General features: G+C 43.8%; 2 protein-coding genes across 4 annotated transcripts; one reads left to right on the top strand and one right to left on the bottom strand.

Moving 5' to 3' along the window:
• The first annotated feature begins 1,701 nt into the window (after positions 1–1,701).
• Positions 1,702–11,471, top strand: arhgap31 (Rho GTPase activating protein 31). Of its 3 annotated transcripts, XM_011611585.2 has the most exons (13): positions 1,703–2,639; positions 4,476–4,578; positions 4,716–4,795; positions 4,876–4,920; positions 5,596–5,678; positions 5,831–5,938; positions 6,016–6,158; positions 6,232–6,430; positions 6,515–6,636; positions 6,759–6,815; positions 7,057–7,677; positions 7,767–7,912; positions 8,004–11,471. In XM_011611585.2, the coding sequence occupies exons 2-13, from the start codon at positions 4,518–4,520 to the stop codon at positions 9,990–9,992; spliced, it is 3,654 nt and encodes a 1,217-aa protein (XP_011609887.2). In that variant the 5' UTR covers positions 1,703–2,639; positions 4,476–4,517; the 3' UTR covers positions 9,993–11,471. The 3 variants fall into 3 exon arrangements, with proteins under 3 accessions (XP_029704249.1, XP_011609887.2, XP_011609886.2); XM_029848389.1 differs by having other exon boundaries at positions 1,702–2,639; positions 4,716–4,920; XM_011611584.2 differs by lacking the exon at positions 4,876–4,920 and having other exon boundaries at positions 1,704–2,639; positions 4,716–4,860.
• Positions 11,472–15,619: 4,148 nt separating this feature from the next.
• Positions 15,620–17,151, bottom strand: gsx1 (GS homeobox 1). Its single transcript, XM_003971154.2, has 2 exons — positions 16,565–17,151; positions 15,620–16,452 (listed from the first exon to the last, which is right to left on the bottom strand). Exons 1-2 carry the CDS (start codon positions 16,941–16,943, stop codon positions 16,100–16,102), a joined length of 732 nt encoding a protein of 243 aa, XP_003971203.1. The 5' UTR covers positions 16,944–17,151; the 3' UTR covers positions 15,620–16,099.
• Positions 17,152–17,710: the final 559 nt, after the last annotated feature.

The raw sequence follows: 17,710 nt of genomic DNA on the forward strand, positions 1-17,710 counted from the left end.
TGTATAAAGAATGTATATAGAGAGATATATGTATATATAGAGAGGTTTAAAGTTTTTTTAATCAAAACTGTAGTTCACACATGTGGCCACAAGGGGCCACTACAGCACATTCAGAGAATTTAGTATTCCAAACGCGAGAAAGTGGCCTTAAATAAAACCTCAACATGTTGTTTTGTGTAAATAGTTATTTACGTTACGGTAGAAGGCAATACAGTATGTTTCTACATTTCAACATTTCAAACTTTACACAAAATAAGTTTCTAAATTATATGAAATATAAATGATCATGATTTCCCTTTTATCAAAGGCCAAACGCTGCTACACATGATTGACTTGAGTTGTGTGTTCCTTTGGGAACATGAACTAAGAGTAGCAACAACAATAAGCCTCTATTACTGACATACAATGAAACATTCTTACCATGGAGCTATTTTTTCATGTGCACCCAGTGCAAAGAAAGAGCGGGATGTCTGAAGCTTTGTGTGGACGATATGATGTCATCTCCTCTTCCTCTGGTGCAGAAAGGAAGCTTTTGTCTTATGGAGGCCAGACCTTGTTATGTTACTCACATGTGACGCTCACAAAGGGCTTTTAAATCCTCATAAACTAGCATAATAAGCTATACTTTAGAAGGGTTTCATGTGTTAAATGATGAGAACAGTTCTCTTTGAGACGTTAAATGAACAGCTATAAGTGCAGCCACTGCCATGCACGCAAGTCTAATTAACCATCAGAGAAGTATGAAGCTTGACAACATGACTATTCAAGCAAAACATGGAAGAAACGGACTATCAGGCTCAGACAACTGCAGTTTATAACATGTTTATAAGCTGCAGCAATCGCACAGTGGACTATTCAGTGGTTTTATAGATTCAGACGCCCTCTAGTGGCGGACGACATCTAAAACAGTAGTAGTGCACATTAAAGACTGGCTGAACAGCTTTTAGATTTGCATTTCATCTGCAAATTGATTAAAGCAAATGATTTGATCATATTTCATTTTTTAACGTGTGCATTTTTGCGGTACCAAAATTATGAGAATGTTTTCAAGTACATTTTATGGGGAAATACAAAAGAAAATCCATCAGTGTAATTTTTTTTGAAAGTTGAATAAATGCCAAAGTTATTTAATTATTATATTATTGGGTTTTCTGCAATGACTCAAATCATGCGGACCGTTAAAAAAAGGAGGCACGCTATTTTAATTTACAATTTTCATCTCACAATGGGACAAAGTGCAGCTGTTGTCTTCTAAACTAGTTGTCACTGCCCCTTAACTTAGTTATACGGTTGAAATGCAGGCGTTACCACAGTCCATGTTTTGTCACAGGTTTATGTCAGGATCTATGGTGTCATTCCTCGGATTATGTAGGCATGCAGTCTGACGCTAGCGCGGCGTTGGAAAAACAACCTTAGTGGAGTAAATCACTGTTAATTTGGGAAAACTCTTGGTCCTCAAGCAAAGTTGCTTTTAATTCTGCTGTGACATATTAAACTTTGTATCGATCATGGTTGCCCCATAAAGTTGCTGCAGGAGAGTCAAACATGAAACATATAGCAGCCATAGTAACAAGAACCATGTGTGTCTTCCATCTCACCACATTCCCCCCAACATGCATTCTCCCCCCATTTCCCATCTGTGCCCTTCAGGCCCTCACTTCAGTCACCTCCCACTTCCCTGTTCCTTCAGAACCCGTCTGTTTTTGTTTTCCAGCTCGGGCTCTGCACAGGAAATCGTATACATTGGGAGCATTCAGGAAGGCGCAGAGCAGCATTCCCGTCAGCTCCGGGTTTGGGCAAATGAAAAAAAAAAAAGGCTGAAAGAGGTCAGTAATTCCAGAACTGCTAAACCAGGACAGAAACAGAAGTCAGCTGTTCTCCTCCCCTCAGATCACCTCCCTCCCCCTCTGTCCAGTCTGAAGATTTAAAAAAAAGGAAAAGAATCGTCCTGCTGACACAAGTTCATATCTCAGTGTGGATGTTGTACACATGTAGAGCTCTAATAATGCAGAGGTGGCCTTCTTTAGAAGCATGTTGGTGACTCTGGAATGGAGGATCTAGTCAGAAGGGGGGACTGTGGAATGAAGGAAAAGAGGAGGAGATAAAAAGAAGCAGGGAGTCTGGCTGGGGGTAAAAAAAAACACAAAAAACAACAGGAAACCATCCGATTCTAATGCTGCTCCTGCAAATCCTTCAGAGATAAAGTAGCCGACTGGCACGTCCCGGCGAGGCAGCGGCCGAGCCACGTCCTCTCCTTTGCCGCCCACTGAAGAAATGACATTTTCAAGGACTTTAAGTTGAAAATGTGACGTCACTTCTGCTCTCAGCCTCCTCCAGTGTGCTCGGTCAGAATGTGAGCGGATGCAGACTTTTGGGAGCTGACTGTTGGGATTTCTATGACCCTGCTTTTTATTTTTTATTTTGTTTTATTTATTTTTTCCCAGCCTACACTCAATCTTTCTCCGGGCTCATATGGATCAATCCTGGTGCCTCCAAGGAGCCGTTTGCCGTTATAATCTGGATTACTAACTGGAGCCACATGAAGAATAAAGGGACTAAGCAGAAGTCCAAAAAAAAAGGAAGTGACAATGCGTTCGGCTGTGACCTGATAGAACATCTGGAGAGTTCAGGACAAGATGGTAAAAGTTTAACTTTGCTCCATTTCCCCTCTAAGACACTATTCAACTATTAACATTTTTTAACAAAACCCTCTTAGTTAACCCATTCCAACTTCTCATTCCACTTCTCGAAATTACTTCTCATTTCAGAAAATGTGGCTTATGTGACGAAAATTCCAACTAGAAAGGCATACAGATGCCATGATGTAACACATCTGGGTTTGTTCCAAGCTTGAATCCTGGTATTACATGTGTTTTTTAGATTTAGTGAAGTCATTAATTCTCATTCGGTTTAGTGGTCATTTGTGATTCTGGGTGTGGCTCTTTGCTTTTTCTTTATAATCATCGTAGATTCTTTGATTGGTTTAATGTCCGACAAAAGGCTGGAAGGTGCTACCGCGCGCGGATTAGAGAGGATTTTGAGGCAGCATGTGATAGTTCTGTATCATCTCATTTGATTACTTGATCATTTTTCTCTCCTTTTGTCACTTGGCAACTTCATGTGGTTTTAAAATTCGCATTTTTATTTTAAATCACCATCAAGTTTATAAAAAAAGAACCGAACCCTTCCCATGTGCAGAGACATATGAATAGCTGTGCTGAGGATATCTTTAAGGAAGACCTATTGACTGGACGCTTAATATGGAGCATTCAGGGCAGGAAGTCAGGGAGGAGGTCTGGGTCTTTCCCCTCCATCACAGATGTCCAACAGACATATTGTGTTTTTGGTGTGTGCCCAATCTGTCTTTAAAGTTCTTGAATCTCATGTGATGCTTTGCAGATGGTGTTGCTTTTAGGCATATAAAGAAAGTAAACAACTAACTAATAGATTTTATTTCTTTAATGGCACTGTTAAAAAAAAAACTCTCCCACAAAGCAACACATGAGGAACAAAGACTTGCAGGTCTTGCTCCTCCAGCACTGTGAAGCAACACCTATTTCACCGGTTTAAAGGAATGAAAAATGTTATTGCAGACACAAATGACTTGCACATGTGGACATTCCTCGATGCACATCATGCACTGATTTAACATCACTTGTGTGTGTGTGTGTGTGTGTATGTGTAGCAGTAGTAGTTTTACATAGTTTTATCGGTTTTATTATATAGTCCCCCCTCAATGGTGTGTGTATGATAGAGGAGAACAGCTGAAGGTGCCAGAGTTCATCGTCCATCACTGGACCACAGGAATGTCACCGAAGAGTCAAATTGTGCTCAATAGAGGAGACTTTATTGGTGTCAGCTGGGACTCCCGGGACGTGATTCATCTGTAAACTTGTGGATGATGAGAGAGCGTCACTCTCACCTAAATGGACACCTTGCTAGGTTTTAAATGCCTTAGTTGTCTGGTAAAAAAAAAAAAGATCAATGTTATTATTGTCTGTGTTACTGGGAGGGAATTTGTGGACAGACATGGATCAGAGCATGTGACCCAGCTCTAAATTCACTGCACCACGGTCGTGTGTGAGACGTGATGTGCTGGAGATTGTGGCACTGAAGGTTATGGGTAACAGTTCAAAAGCTGTTTTCTATTAGAGGAAATGTCGTAAGTAATACCAGCTACAAGCACTGGGTGTGTCAACCTTCCTCTGAAACAAACAAACCATTTTTAACTTCCTGTAAAAGTCCACCTACAATCAGCACCCCAGAGGACTGCTGGAGCGAACCCTATATCATACAGTAAATGTGCATTAAAATGCCATAAAAAACAAAAAAAACCTATTACATTTACATTTTGTTCTTGTGCTGGAAAGGCTAAAGGTAACATTCAGTTGCAGGGTGCATGCAGGAGCGTCCAAGTGTGCAGGAGCTGAGAGCTTCAGTGAGTTTCTATCTGAATAACCCGACTCCTTCGCCAGTTCCTCAGGTTCTGAAGGCGTGTGCAGAATTCATAGAGGAACATGGGGTTGTGGACGGGATCTACAGACTGTCAGGGGTCACCTCCAATATTCAGCGTCTCAGGTACACATGCAGCACAGCCGACAGTAACTTATTACACACCTGGACACACGATATAGCATGTGTGTGTGTTTGTGGGAGGATTTATTAGTTTTGTTTAGCAGGTTCAAATGCATGTGTGTGTCCATGTGTGCATTTAGGCAGGAATTCAACTCCGAGGCGTTCCCTGACCTTAGAAAGGAAGTGTACCTCCAGGACATCCACTGTGTGGGCTCCTTATGTAAGCTGTACTTCAGGGAGCTTCCCAATCCTCTGCTCACATATGAGCTGTACAGCAAATTCACTGTGAGTATCATTCAGATCACACTGACATGGCTGCCAGGCCGAGCTCTTACTTCAGAGAGAGTGAGTTTTCCCCTCCGTGTGTCTGCAAGTAAAAACACCTTCCCTGCTTTCTAATCACAGATGATGACCTTCAATCTATCGCATGGCAGAATAATATGTTAGAAAGGGTTATGAGGGATAAGTCCTTTAAACGTTACTGGGCAGCCACTGTGGTGAAAGGTCGTCTCAAAATGTGTCCATTGGATAGAAGAGAGAAGCTGAGGCGACATTTGCTGGCTATGAAAGCGACTTTAGAAACGAGCAGAAAAGCAAACATTCAGCAGCTGTAGCTCTGAGTTCTGTGGGAGAGAGAAGTACCTGATCGGGCCATGTTCATATGCTGACAGTTCGGGGAATCGCTGATTAAACTTCTTTAAAAAGTCCATTAAAGGTCATTTAAATACAGGAATGAGTAAAGCATGTTTACAGCCTCGTTATCTGAGCTGAGCGGCTGCTTGATCACAGACCAAAGGGTGAACACAACTCTGTTAGAAGGCCTGACAATTATAGATTTACCCTGCAAACTATCAGCTGTCTTCACAAAAAATTCAACTCTGCAATGCTGCAGAAAACAATCACTCCAAATTAAAGCCAAATTAAAGCTTTATTTAAAACTATAGTTTGCGTTCAGACCTGAGTTGCTCTTTAAAATGCATTTATGTGTATGTTGCTTGGATATCTGATTTATGCTCACAGGAAGTGGTCAGAGTCCAGGGAGAGCATGAGAGGCTTCTATACATCCGGAAGGTCGTCAAAGAGCTGCCGACCCCTCACTTCAGGTGAACTTCCGAAGCGCCCTGAACTCAACGCCATCACGTGTTCTCTACGACTTTTCTGCTGCCTTTCACTCGCGTGACACTAACGGTCCCGTTTCATAAATTATCACATAAATCCATCCCAAATGACAACCACTTTTCTTGACTGTGCTCAGGACTCTGGAGTACCTCACCAGGCACTTGGCCCACCTCGCCACATTAAGCACCCAAACAAACATGCACGCGCGGAACTTGGCGCTGGTCTGGGCTCCGAACCTGCTAAGGTAAGTGGATCTCCACGCTGCCTTTCGTGAAGCCCTTTAACATTTACAGTTGTTCTCGCCGTTGACGTTTTGTTCAGATGTAAGGACATCGAGGTGTCGGCGGATAACGGAGACATGGCCTTCCAGGCAGTGCGGATTCAGCAGTCCGTGGTAGAATTTATTCTAAATCACACAGAGCAGATCTTCAGCAGTGATTCTGCACTGATAAAACCCAAAGAAGGTAAAAAAAAAGAAGACTTAAAGAATGTGATGATCCATCATTTAAATGAAAAACACACCTTGTCCTCCTGCAGGTCTGATGTGTGCAGAGAAGTACGCCACGCTTCCCATAAGTGGTCAGTGTGGACCGATGAAGCTGATGAGCCTGGAGGAGGCCCAGGCCCGCTCCTTGAGCCCCAACCATCCCGTGCACAGAGAGCGTCAGCGAGAGAACAGTCTGCCGGACACCAGCACCGCCACGCTCTACCACACGGTCATCGACATCGACAGCAAGTAGGAACACGGTGATCAAACCCATTTGCGAGCTGCTGTGGTGCACAATTGGGATGTTTAGGCTTTTTTTTATATATATATCAGGAGGAAGTTGTCTGGAAAATCAAAGAAATGGAGGTCCATCTTCAACCTGGGACGCTCAGTGGACTCAAAGGGAAAACTGAACCGTAATGGCAGCGTGTTCATTAGAGCGTCTGGGATAAAAGGTAAAGTGCACCTGTCAGGAAAAGTGGCTCCACTCAGCAAGTGGGCGGGACTTCCTGTTCAAAGAACTACACATATCTAAAATACATGTCAAGACTGATGATTCATTTTACTTTTACTGCAGAAAAGGCAGCTCTTCGTCCTTCCAGGAGCATGGAGTCCTTGTGTTCTTTACCAACAGGTGTGGTTAAAACATACATGCATGAATACAGTATATACATTTGTTATTACTGTCCAGTTTGATTGTTATCAGCAGTAGGGTCCCTGGATGGGCCTGGTCAACATTTCCTCCTGCTAAAGGGGAGTTTCTCCTTGCCACTATTGCTTGTTGCTTTATAAATAAAGTTGATTTAATTTGTTTTTTTATTAAGACCTCATAGGACGGACTTACATTAATAATATCGTCAACTATTTTGGCCTAGATGATGACAGGACAGGAGGCAACAGTCCGGCTGGTGGCCTTTTTGCTCCAGATGTCAAATCCAGAACTCTGGGATCAGACTCACTTTACGATCTTACCGAATTGGACCAAACCTGGGAGTTTAAAGGGAATAATACCGTTGGAGCATCAGGTGGCTGGAGCCCCAGCATGACTCAGAAGGGGACGCAGGGTGCCTCCGTGACCCCTCCAAAAACACTGCCAGAGCAGCTGAAGGTGTACAAAGGTGAAGACCTCAGTAGCTATAAACCCACCTCTCCAAAAAACAGGAGGATGTTGTACAACAGCTCCTCTCGGCCCTCGTTCCCCGGGAGCTTCTTCCCGCTGGAATCCTCACCGAGGCACCAGCGTAGAGCTGTCAACATATCTGAGCCTTTTGCCGTGTCCGTTCCACTGCGCGTGTCGGCTGTTATCAGCTCCAACAGCACGCCGTGCAGGGGGCACATCAAGGACAAAGCAGCCACTCTGAAGCCCTGCAAAGAGAGCGCAGATCAGGGCGGCAGCAGCAGTGGAAAGGGCAACTCTTTCCCCCAACTGGAAACTAAGAAGAAGGAAGGAACAGAGAAGAAAAACACAGAAGTGACTTCAGCAGTCCCGCCAGAGGGTGAGCGGGGTTTCCTAGAGCTCAATTAAACTACTGAATAACACAAATCTGCTTTGTGCTAATGAAAAAAATGGCTTCTCTTAATTTAGACAATGGCAAAGATGTTTCTGGAGGTCAAGAAAAGGCCGATATTTCCACTGGTGACCCGCTGACCCTTACAAACGAAAGTGAGGAGGCAGCACCCTCTTCTGGAAAAGAACTGAAGAAACCCTCAGTGGAGCGCCTGGAAACTCATGTTAGTTGTCATTCGACAGTCACATTTACATTTCTGTTAGAGCTGAATGTTTAATACTGTCTCTTTTTTTATAACATTTGAATGTTCTCAGGAAAATAAATCTACAGGAAAGGAGTCGTGGTCTGACCTCCACCAGGAACTCAAGATAACAGAACCTGAGATGGAGCAGCTGGACGAGACCTTTAAACCTCTTTTTGGCCCCAAGAGCTCCTGTGAAGTTGTGAAGTCAAGGACAGCGGACGTGAAGTCAAAACTAAGCCGCAGCTCTCCCTCTCTGTCTTTGTTGTTTCAGGAGACGTCGTCAAACCCCTCCCTGAGCGACCGTGTAGCCTTCACACGGTCGGACTCTGTGACCCATCAGCCCCCAGATTCAAACGCCTCCATTAGCCTTCACAAAGACAGAGAAATCTCTCATCCTGCTGATACTTCTGGTGGAGCAGACAAATCCACCTCCAGAAAGAGGGATGAGCCAGCTCCCAATGCCCAGCTTCCTTTAGTGGAAAATATCTCTGATAAAGCCATGACTCATTTGGTGATAGAAGATAAACCGACCGTTTTGGTCTCCTCGGCAGCAAATGACAAAAGCAAAAACTCAGAGAAACAAAAAGTTCCCCCGACGGGAAGAAACAGCTGCGACGGATCAAAGAACGATGTCGTTCCCAGGATGGAAGCCCTCCAGAGGCTTTCACTGTGTCTGGAGGAGAAACATAACACCTTGGAGCCGCCGCACCTCGACAACGAGGAAGGACCAGGAGGAAACCCCGAGGAGCTGGACCTGCTGGAGCCGTGGGAGGACCTTAGCTCCACCAAACAGTGGGTGACCAGTCCTCTACACTCGCCTGATGTGGAGGAGCTGTTCAACCAGCTGTCGCCATTCGGATCACAGGTGGGGACTCTGAGAGAGGAAACAAAGACGCCATCTCCTGCTGGTGAAAATAACCGACAACCCCTCCTCAAAAGCACTGAAGACCTCTCTGGAAGCATTTCACCGACCAGCAACAGCAATCCGAAGACTAATTGGACATATGCGCCTTCCCGGGGCAGCGTGAACCTCGCACAAGCTCATCCAGGCAAATGCAGCGCACCGAAACAGAAGAACACACTTTCATCTCAGAGGCTTTACAGGCAGATGTCTTATGAGGCGGCTGCTCCGGAGAGAAGAGAGGAGCAGTTTCTTGCCAGGCACAGGCCTTATTCGCTTAATCTAGACTCGGGACATCGGTGCATCAGAGACATTTCTAATCAGCAAAACCGGAATTTGTCTGAACCGTCATCCTGCCAGCGAGGGTCGCCGTCTTCGCCTGGAGGCGCCAACAACGGGCTGCCTTCGGACCTGGAGCTGTTTCTGAGCGACCGACAGGCGCCACTGCGTCGAAACTCAGCCCCCGTCAGCGTGTCATCGGTGCGGACCGCCTTCATGATAAAAACGTGCCAGGCTAAAGCCGTGCCCGTCGTCCCTCCGAGGGTACAATACAGCCAGATACCTCACTCCAGACAAGACAATGACGTGGACGTCGTGAGGCAGCAAGACAAGGATTGCCTTAAAATGAGCGCGGAGAAAAGCAACGCCGGGCCTCCTGCTGTGATGTCAGATTTGCAGGAGGAACTGGAGAATAAAGAACCTCCACCCAAACACCAAAAACAAGCAAATGTGGAAAAATGTGCGGAGTCTGCGAGGACCACGTCCACACCAGAGCTGCCGGTCATAACAAGGAGGCACGCTCCCAGCCTGGACGTGTTCGTGGATGGTCCCCGACCCAACAGAGGGAACATTTTACAGAGACCGTCCTTCAGGAACAGGCAGAGGCCTCAAAGTCTCATTCTTCTCAGTCCACCGTTCCCCATCATGGACTACCCACCGTCAGGAGACGACGGGAAGCTCAAGAGCCTGAATGATCCACCGGCAGGGGGCGTCAAAGAGGCAGCAGACAATTACAGGATGGCCGAGGGGATCGCGCTCCAGAACAAAATGACTATTCCGAAAAGTGGGCAGAGGCTGGAGACTTCCACCAGCTGCTTCTACCAGCCCCAGAGGAGGTCGATGATATTCGACAGCAGAAGCCAGAGACAGATCGAGTGAGCTGAGGTCCAGCCTGCGACTCTCCGCCTGCTGCTTGAAAAAGAGGGAGAAATCCACCAAGTATCTCAACAGAGGACCTTTGAGCCATTTGAAATCAATGCAGCCATTCGATGCGGCTGCAGCGCCTCTTTATTTCCTCCATCGCTCATCTGCCTACGAGTGCCGAGCGAGTCGCTCTTTCACGGGTGTATGTTCCTAAAACCTGGATAAAGAACACAAGACACAGCTGTCAGTCCTGCTTTGAGATCAATAGTGTTGTGTTTGCATTTCTCAGTGACGTAAGACTTTTATTTTTGTACTCAAGCCAGAGAGAATCTGGCTCATGTAAATTCAGCTTTCATTATGTCCTGTGACGTTATGTCTTTGGCTCTCCGTTTGTTTTGAAGGTTCCATTTTTTAGTATTAGTCTGGGGACAGGATGTCACCCAGCACAGGATTTAACCTTCACGACCTTTGACCTGCTGTTCTTCCTGGGATTCACGCACTTGTCCAAATACCGTGTGGACAGAAATAATGTCAGAACATCAAACGCTGCATCCCCTCTCCTCCAGCTCTCTGGGAGTCTTAACTGGATTTGATAGGAAATCGCATTATGTCTGAACTTTATTTATGAGCAAATACTAAGAGCTTTGCCACAGGAAAGCAGAAAAATAAAATATTAATGTTGAGGACTAACAAACTGTTTAACAGTTTACAACCATAACTTTTATTGTATAGATGCTTTTATTTATGATGATGCTTATAAAATAGACTGCAGCTGCGATAAGCTGATGGTGTGGATTTTTTAAAACAAATATTTAAATTTTATTTCCTGTTTTAACTATATCCCAAGCTTACTGAAAAGTATTTACCCACAGGAGGAACTGAATTTACGCCTGTCAATAATAAGACGTATTACTGCAGGAGTAAAGACTATCAGTGTTAATTAAAAGTATACTGGAGATGGAGAGTGTGCACACAGACTGTATTTCATGTGGCTTTGATACAACCTATAATGATATATGTCCATGTTTTGTGTTTTATTTTTAAATTTAGAAATATATGATGCAGTTGTAGTATTCAGGGTTTATACGAATATGTAAAATGTGGATGTTAAAGTAATTTCCAGTGTATTTTTTTAAATGATGCAGATGATATTGGGTTGTGTCCCAATGTTTTAATACTGTAGTTTGGGTGGGTTGAGTGAGTGGTTACAGTGCTTTAATGAAGAAAAAAAAGCTATAGATGTTCCTTTGTTTGTGGTGTAAACTGGCTGATGGTGACAGTGATCGGTTGGAACGTCTCTGTTCATAGTGCAAAACAATATATTCTGTGAACTTTTTGTCCAAATTGTCTGATGTTTGTTACAAAGGAAAAAGTTTTGTGAATAAAAATGTGTTGGAAGCCATCAGATACACACCGGTTTGAAGCTTTACTTTAAGCAGTGAAATTATGCATCAAAGGTTGTGGTCTGAATTAAAGCCTGAGTGAAGAATCAAACTTTACATGACTTTTTTTTTTTTACATGATAAATCTAGTTTTTAATGTATTACATTCAGTATTTTTTGGCTATTAAATGTGTCAATGTTCTCAAGTTAGGTCTGTCTATTCAAAGATGCTGGCCTGTACCTGTCAGGCTTATTAATTTAAGCAACTAGTCTTTGGCTGACTTGTACATAAAGAAATGGCTCACTTCTAATTTCCTCACAGTCTTGCATTCATTCATTCATAAAGAACACTGTGAAAAGACTAATATAATGGCAGCTACCGAATAAATGAGCCTTCCAGGGGCCCTATAGAATGGGGGGTCCTTTGCAGGTCATGTGATTCTGCATGTATAAGACCTAACACAGAAGCTTTTTTAAAAATCTTATTTAATAAGAACGGCTATGAAGTGACAATGTCACAGCTATAAAGCTGTCACTGCATTTTTGTTTGTATGTTTTTTGATCAAAGTTTTGCAGATTTGGTTGTTTATCGAGTCATTCCACGTGTTACCAGAAGGGGGCGCACCCACCCAACACTGACCGTGGTCGCGAGCCAACCACAGAAAGTTTCCTTTCAGCGACGTGACGGTTCCAAAATACTTGACATGTTGTCGAAAATCAACAGCAATCTTTTTCGACCAAACCCTACAAAAGTTGTTTGATATAACAATACGCTTCGACAACGCTCCTTTAATTTCCATTTCTATTATTAAAACGTTGATTAGACTATTACAATTTCCAGGATGAAATAATCAGAAATGTGTAAATCTCAGTGATTTTCATAATTGCACTTTCATTGCAGGCTAAAGGTGACAGTTACTGGCGGCAGACTAAGTTGGCTGTCCTTATTTTAGTCTCTACATATTTGAATTATAGTCCGCTTAAGGGAATTCATTTTGCATCGTCTTTGTATCTTGCAGAGGTCACTTCCATGTCTGCACAGTTCATTATTTTCCGACCTTTGACACTGCTTGTGTATGGGTAGAGAATTTAAAAGGCGCATTCCGAGCACACTGAAAAAGGCAAGCGGAGCTCAGTGCGCGCGTTGAATATTCAATTAGCGAGGGGGGAACGGAGGAGAAGAGAAGCTGCGTGCCAGTCCTTCATGTTACATTACTGATTAGCTGTTAAACAGATTATATACAGCTGAATGGGTTCAAATGTTGCCGCGGAAAACAGACACCGTTCAAAGAAACGGCGAATTCCACAGCAGCCTCAACATAATGCTTCCAACCCAGTACGTTCGAATCAAATATCTTGTGGTTTCAGTTTGCAAAAACTATTTAAAACAACTGTTTACAAAAAAGAAGAAACAAGGTGTCAAAGTCCCTGCCTGTGGACACAGCAGGTGGGTAAATAAAGCTGCTTCAGCTATAAAGATCGACAAGCGATAAATAGCAAGAACGTGTGAATAAATGTTTGTTTGCTTGTTTGTTTTTTCCTTTCACAAACACGATTAGTCTATCCAAGTAACTTAATTATGTTCAGATGTGGAAATTAAATATTGCTTTATGTTTTCTCCCAGTTCTCAGTTCATGGGCGAGAACCAGTTGCTTCCAAAAACATTAAAAAAAAACGCATTCACACTACAAAGTAATAAAATATGACGATAAAGAGCACTAAAGCATTAAATGCATGTTAAGAATATATATACTCCTGTCAAGTGTGCCCTCTTTCAACAATAACTCACTACACTGCGTTTAGGGAGAGAGGATGGGAGCTTGGAGCAGCAGATATGTGTGCTTAAAAGCAACAAAACAAACACGTTGCGAATCATTTAAAGTGTTAAAAAGTTTCTAAAATGCTGGGCTGAAGTTAAAAGGTTAACATGTTGGGTTTACATCGTGCATTTACCAAGCTTGAGAAGTTTAAAGTAGTTGAATGTGCAGTGCCACAGTAAGCCACGCGGGACCAAAAGAGCCCTCATTGAGAAGCCACGTGTCCGTTTCCAAAGCCTCTCCAACTTAACCACCTCCTTTGTACCACTAACCCACATCGGCAGCGTCCCTCCACATAAAGGGATTTGCAATTTCAAGATATTTCAGCTTAAATGTTTTTGACAGTTCCCTCGCTTTTACCTCGGCTTGGTTATTTTAACTGTGCCAAATGGGTCACCTTGGGTTGCTGTCTGCGCGCAAAGGGCTTTTGCGCGCATTCAGTCTGAATTTTTTCCAACTTTCCTTGACGGGGAAACCAGCTGCTGGTCGTGAAAAGACGGCTTATTAATTGTCCTTTGTCATGCAGAATTGCTTGATTTCTAAAGAAACGTACAAAGGCTCTTTTTCAGGATTCAAGTATTTTGTTTCGTGCGTATTTTCAAACCATCGAATCAGCTGCAGCGCCGCGCCGTCTACCAGACTCTCAGGTACTGACTGCCTGCTCCCTTTGTCCCCTTTTAATGCTGTTGTAAATCGTGCAGACTGATTTGTTACAAGCTGTTCTTTTAATCTGATAGATAAGAGACATGTCAAAGAAAAGCCGTAAATAAAAAATTAGCTAGAATAAAGACAAGGGCGAGTCTGCTAGATGGGTGCCTGTTGACTCAAGCGGCTCTCCAGCGTCAGGGGAGCCCTCCCATCAGCTCCGTCAAGGTTACGTCCACAATTCCCTTTTCTTCTTTTTAAAAAGACACCGTAGTCTTTTTTGCTTCAATGAATTGATCGGCACAAAATTAAGAATAAATAAATTGAGCATTTGGAGCACCGAGCGTATAAGCTCCCCCAGGGCGCATACCCCCGGGCTATTGAATGGATAAAGGGCGCTTTGCAGAGGACGTTTGTGAGCAAAATGGGGCTCTTTGGTGCAATTAACAAAATAGTCTAATCCCATATCTTAACAAATGCAAATATTAGAGTTTTGTTAAGATGGATAAGTGAACCATTAAAGGAAAGTTTACGAGTGAAAGTCCAACTCCAAAACGGCACACTGGGGCAGATAGTGTGCAGCACGCAATTTAAGAACAGTTTCTATCCATTCTTTAAAACTGGAAATATGTTTGCATTGGGGACATATAATTTAAAGCCTATTCAACCTAATGAATATAATTTGATCCAGCAGGAGCCAGCAGGAGGGCAGCTGTAGCGGTGCGTAAAATACGGCTCCAAACCTTGAACTCGACGGTAGACTTCTTTTTTTTTCAGTTTTAGTGGCATTTTACTCATTAAATTATATGTATTTTAACTCCATTTTATTAAACTGTAATGCACTGTTAATTTGTCCATACTAATACGCGAGTGTTCTTCCACTAAATATTTATTTCTTGCGAATTTTCCTTATCATTTTGATTTGAGATATTGTTTAATTGTATAGACACATTTGCCGTAAAATTAACACTATATGGTAATAAGCAATTGCCATTCATTCAAAAATATAGCATTGTTTGAGTTGCAGAGGTTGCGAAGCACCTGGAGCTCATAAAACTCACAATAAACTTGACCACAATGGCGCGCTAACAATAAGAACAATATGGGTCGTGAACACTTAACTGGCCTTACCTCATTTATTTTCATGTTAGATCGATATCTTAAGATATGCAGAGCCTTGATGCACAATTTTACACCCTCGGTGATTATTACCGCGGTCACACGAGACGGATCATTTGAGTTGGGATGGAACTTGAAAAGAACTGTGCTGGCCACGCGGAGAGTGATACCGGGATCGAGGGTCCCCCTGGGAAAGCACATAAAGAAGCCCCCTGACAATATACTTAGCGCCCCTGATAAAGATTATGGAGCCTTTTATTTACTCCTCGAGGATGAACTCATGTGGCACAACCAGCTCGGTTACGCACGGACGCTTGGTCTGCCTATAGTCTGCGTACAGGCTGAACGTTGTATGAGTGACCCCCCAATATCATTTTAGCTCTTTGGCACAAACTTAGAAACCTTATTCACGTCTGATTTATGGAGGCAAATGCTTAGACTATTTGTAATTTTAGATGCTAACGAAACTTTAACGCTTGCTACGTACATTACGCGCAACCAGAAAGAGATTCCATATGAAAATGCCCCGTCTACTGACGTTTTGTCCGCCCAAATTATTTCCTATTATCTCACAATGCCATCATTGCACCTGCATTTGCTCCAGAATGGAATATTACCCGCTAACCGCGTGCGCATTTTGTGGTGCGTAAAAAGGTCAAAGCATGTAATCCACACGAGTTTGCTCGAGTCAGAAATATTTTTTATTTAAGTATCAACATTTTTAAATAAATAAATATATTTTCAATGACACTGAAGATATAATTTCAGACTGATTTCACTACTGAGGGAATTCCTCTCCAGATTACCACGTTTCAAGTCGCACTTCCATTCGCACAGAATGAATTTACCATGTATACAAAATACGCACTTCCCCAAAATACTAATAAACAAAGCTGCTATTGCTTTTCTGCCATTTGGGGATTGTATTTAGAAATATGCCCATCATACTTAGATTGGCGACGACAAAGGGGCCGTTTTCAGAAAAAAACTACATTACAAAACGTACAACATTTATACAGCTATACAATAATTCAGGGCAAGTCCCCAATTTAAATATTCTCTTTCTATTTACAGAAGACTGAACACAAGTGTATCCGTCTGTTTTTGGCTCTACTGAAAACATAAGGACCAAATAGGTATGATTAGGAGAGAGTGCTGTTCAGGGAGAGACGGACAGGTCCACGTCCTCCTTTTCGGAAGATGAGGGGGATACGGGACTGTCATCCTCCTCTTCCTCCGAGCACCTCACGGTGGACAGGGACGAGCATTTGCAGTTATGTGATCCAGTTCTCTGTCCGCTGCCTTTTCCCTCCTTTTTGTGCTTCACTCGGCGGTTCTGAAACCAGATTTTCACCTGCTTCTCTGACAAGTTCAGGTACGTGGCGATCTCGATGCGCCTCAGTCTGGAGAGGTACATGTTGGAAGTGAACTCGCGCTCTAGCTCCAAAAGTTGCGTGCTAGTGAAGGCTGTGCGCATGCGTTTGCTGCTCTGAAGTTTGCTGTTGCTGTTTTCTGTAAAGGGGAACAAAAAAAAATTAGCTTACTAAGTACATTTTACATGATAAAAATGAAAAAAACGGGATTTTACGCACGCTGAAACGCGCCAAAAGGGGCTTCTACTCACCGATGGAGATGCAGTGGAACTGTCGCGGGTCAGGGACCGAGTACGCAGCTTGGTATATCCCCGGTGCGTGGCTGAGACTGACGCCGTTGGATGAAGTGTGTTGCCGGGAGAGCGCAGAGTGGCAATACTGTGTCGTGAAAGGAGGAAAGGACGCCTTCAGAAGCGGCAGCGTCGGTGGTGACGGATGAAGCTGGGAGGCGGTCATGCACAGGGGACAGAAGCACAGCAGCCCGGCTTTCCTGGAGTGGCAGGAGGTTGGCATCCCGTGCGGATGGTGCGATGAATGCACCGCGTATGGGAATAAAGGTGGGTTGTTCTCATTCCCTTTGTCGCTGGTCTCCCTTAAAATCAAGGAATCCACGAGAAAAGACCTCGGCATGTTTGCAGGTTTGCTGCTCAGTTCGCTGTCGGTTCAAAGCCGTGCGTCGTGGCGGAAGCGTGCGCTCTCTGGGACGGTGGACAGCGAAGTGGTGCTGAAGGCGCACAGGGGCTCCTTAAATAGCCGCGTTGGACTCGGTTCGGCCATGTGACGGTTACGCTGTAAGCGGCCAAAAGCTCTCAATAGGGTTTTGTGCCTTTCTCTCGGCATTCCCACTGCACGCTTCCCCATTATTTCACTTGTTAACTAAATGAACTGCATAATGTAGTCTATTCTTGTCAGCCCCACCCACGCCGCAAGAGGCGGCACTGCCCATTCTCTCTTTTATCATCATTCTCATTTTATCATAGGGCACAGCTTAAATTTGAGGGGAAAAAAAGTTTCTGTCATGTTTACGGAAAGCCCCGAGAGTCCTGTTTTATAGTCCCAGGCGGCCTACGATTGAAAATAGTGGTGTTGGCAGGGTGCAAAGGAGAAACATCAAACACTCTTGCAAATATTCATAACTGTCGATGCATGCATTACTGGGAAAGATCCCCCCGTACAGACGTAACATGCTGCATGCATGCAGTTAGTGCTCTCTTAAAACAATGACGCTTGTTTTGCTTTACGTGCAGCCTGACGGGTCTTTTGCCCTCGTGCACCTCCTTCGCTGGAGCGCGAAAAACAGAAACGCAACAGCTGAATGTAAAGTTTATGCATATCCATTTTAAGGTTAATGTGTCATTTCTGGGCACAAAAAAGGGACAAGTCATTGCCCGAAGGCA

Source organism: Takifugu rubripes, chromosome 15 (genome assembly GCF_901000725.2).
Source record: "Takifugu rubripes chromosome 15, fTakRub1.2, whole genome shotgun sequence".
Classification (NCBI taxonomy): Eukaryota; Metazoa; Chordata; class Actinopteri; order Tetraodontiformes; family Tetraodontidae; genus Takifugu; species Takifugu rubripes.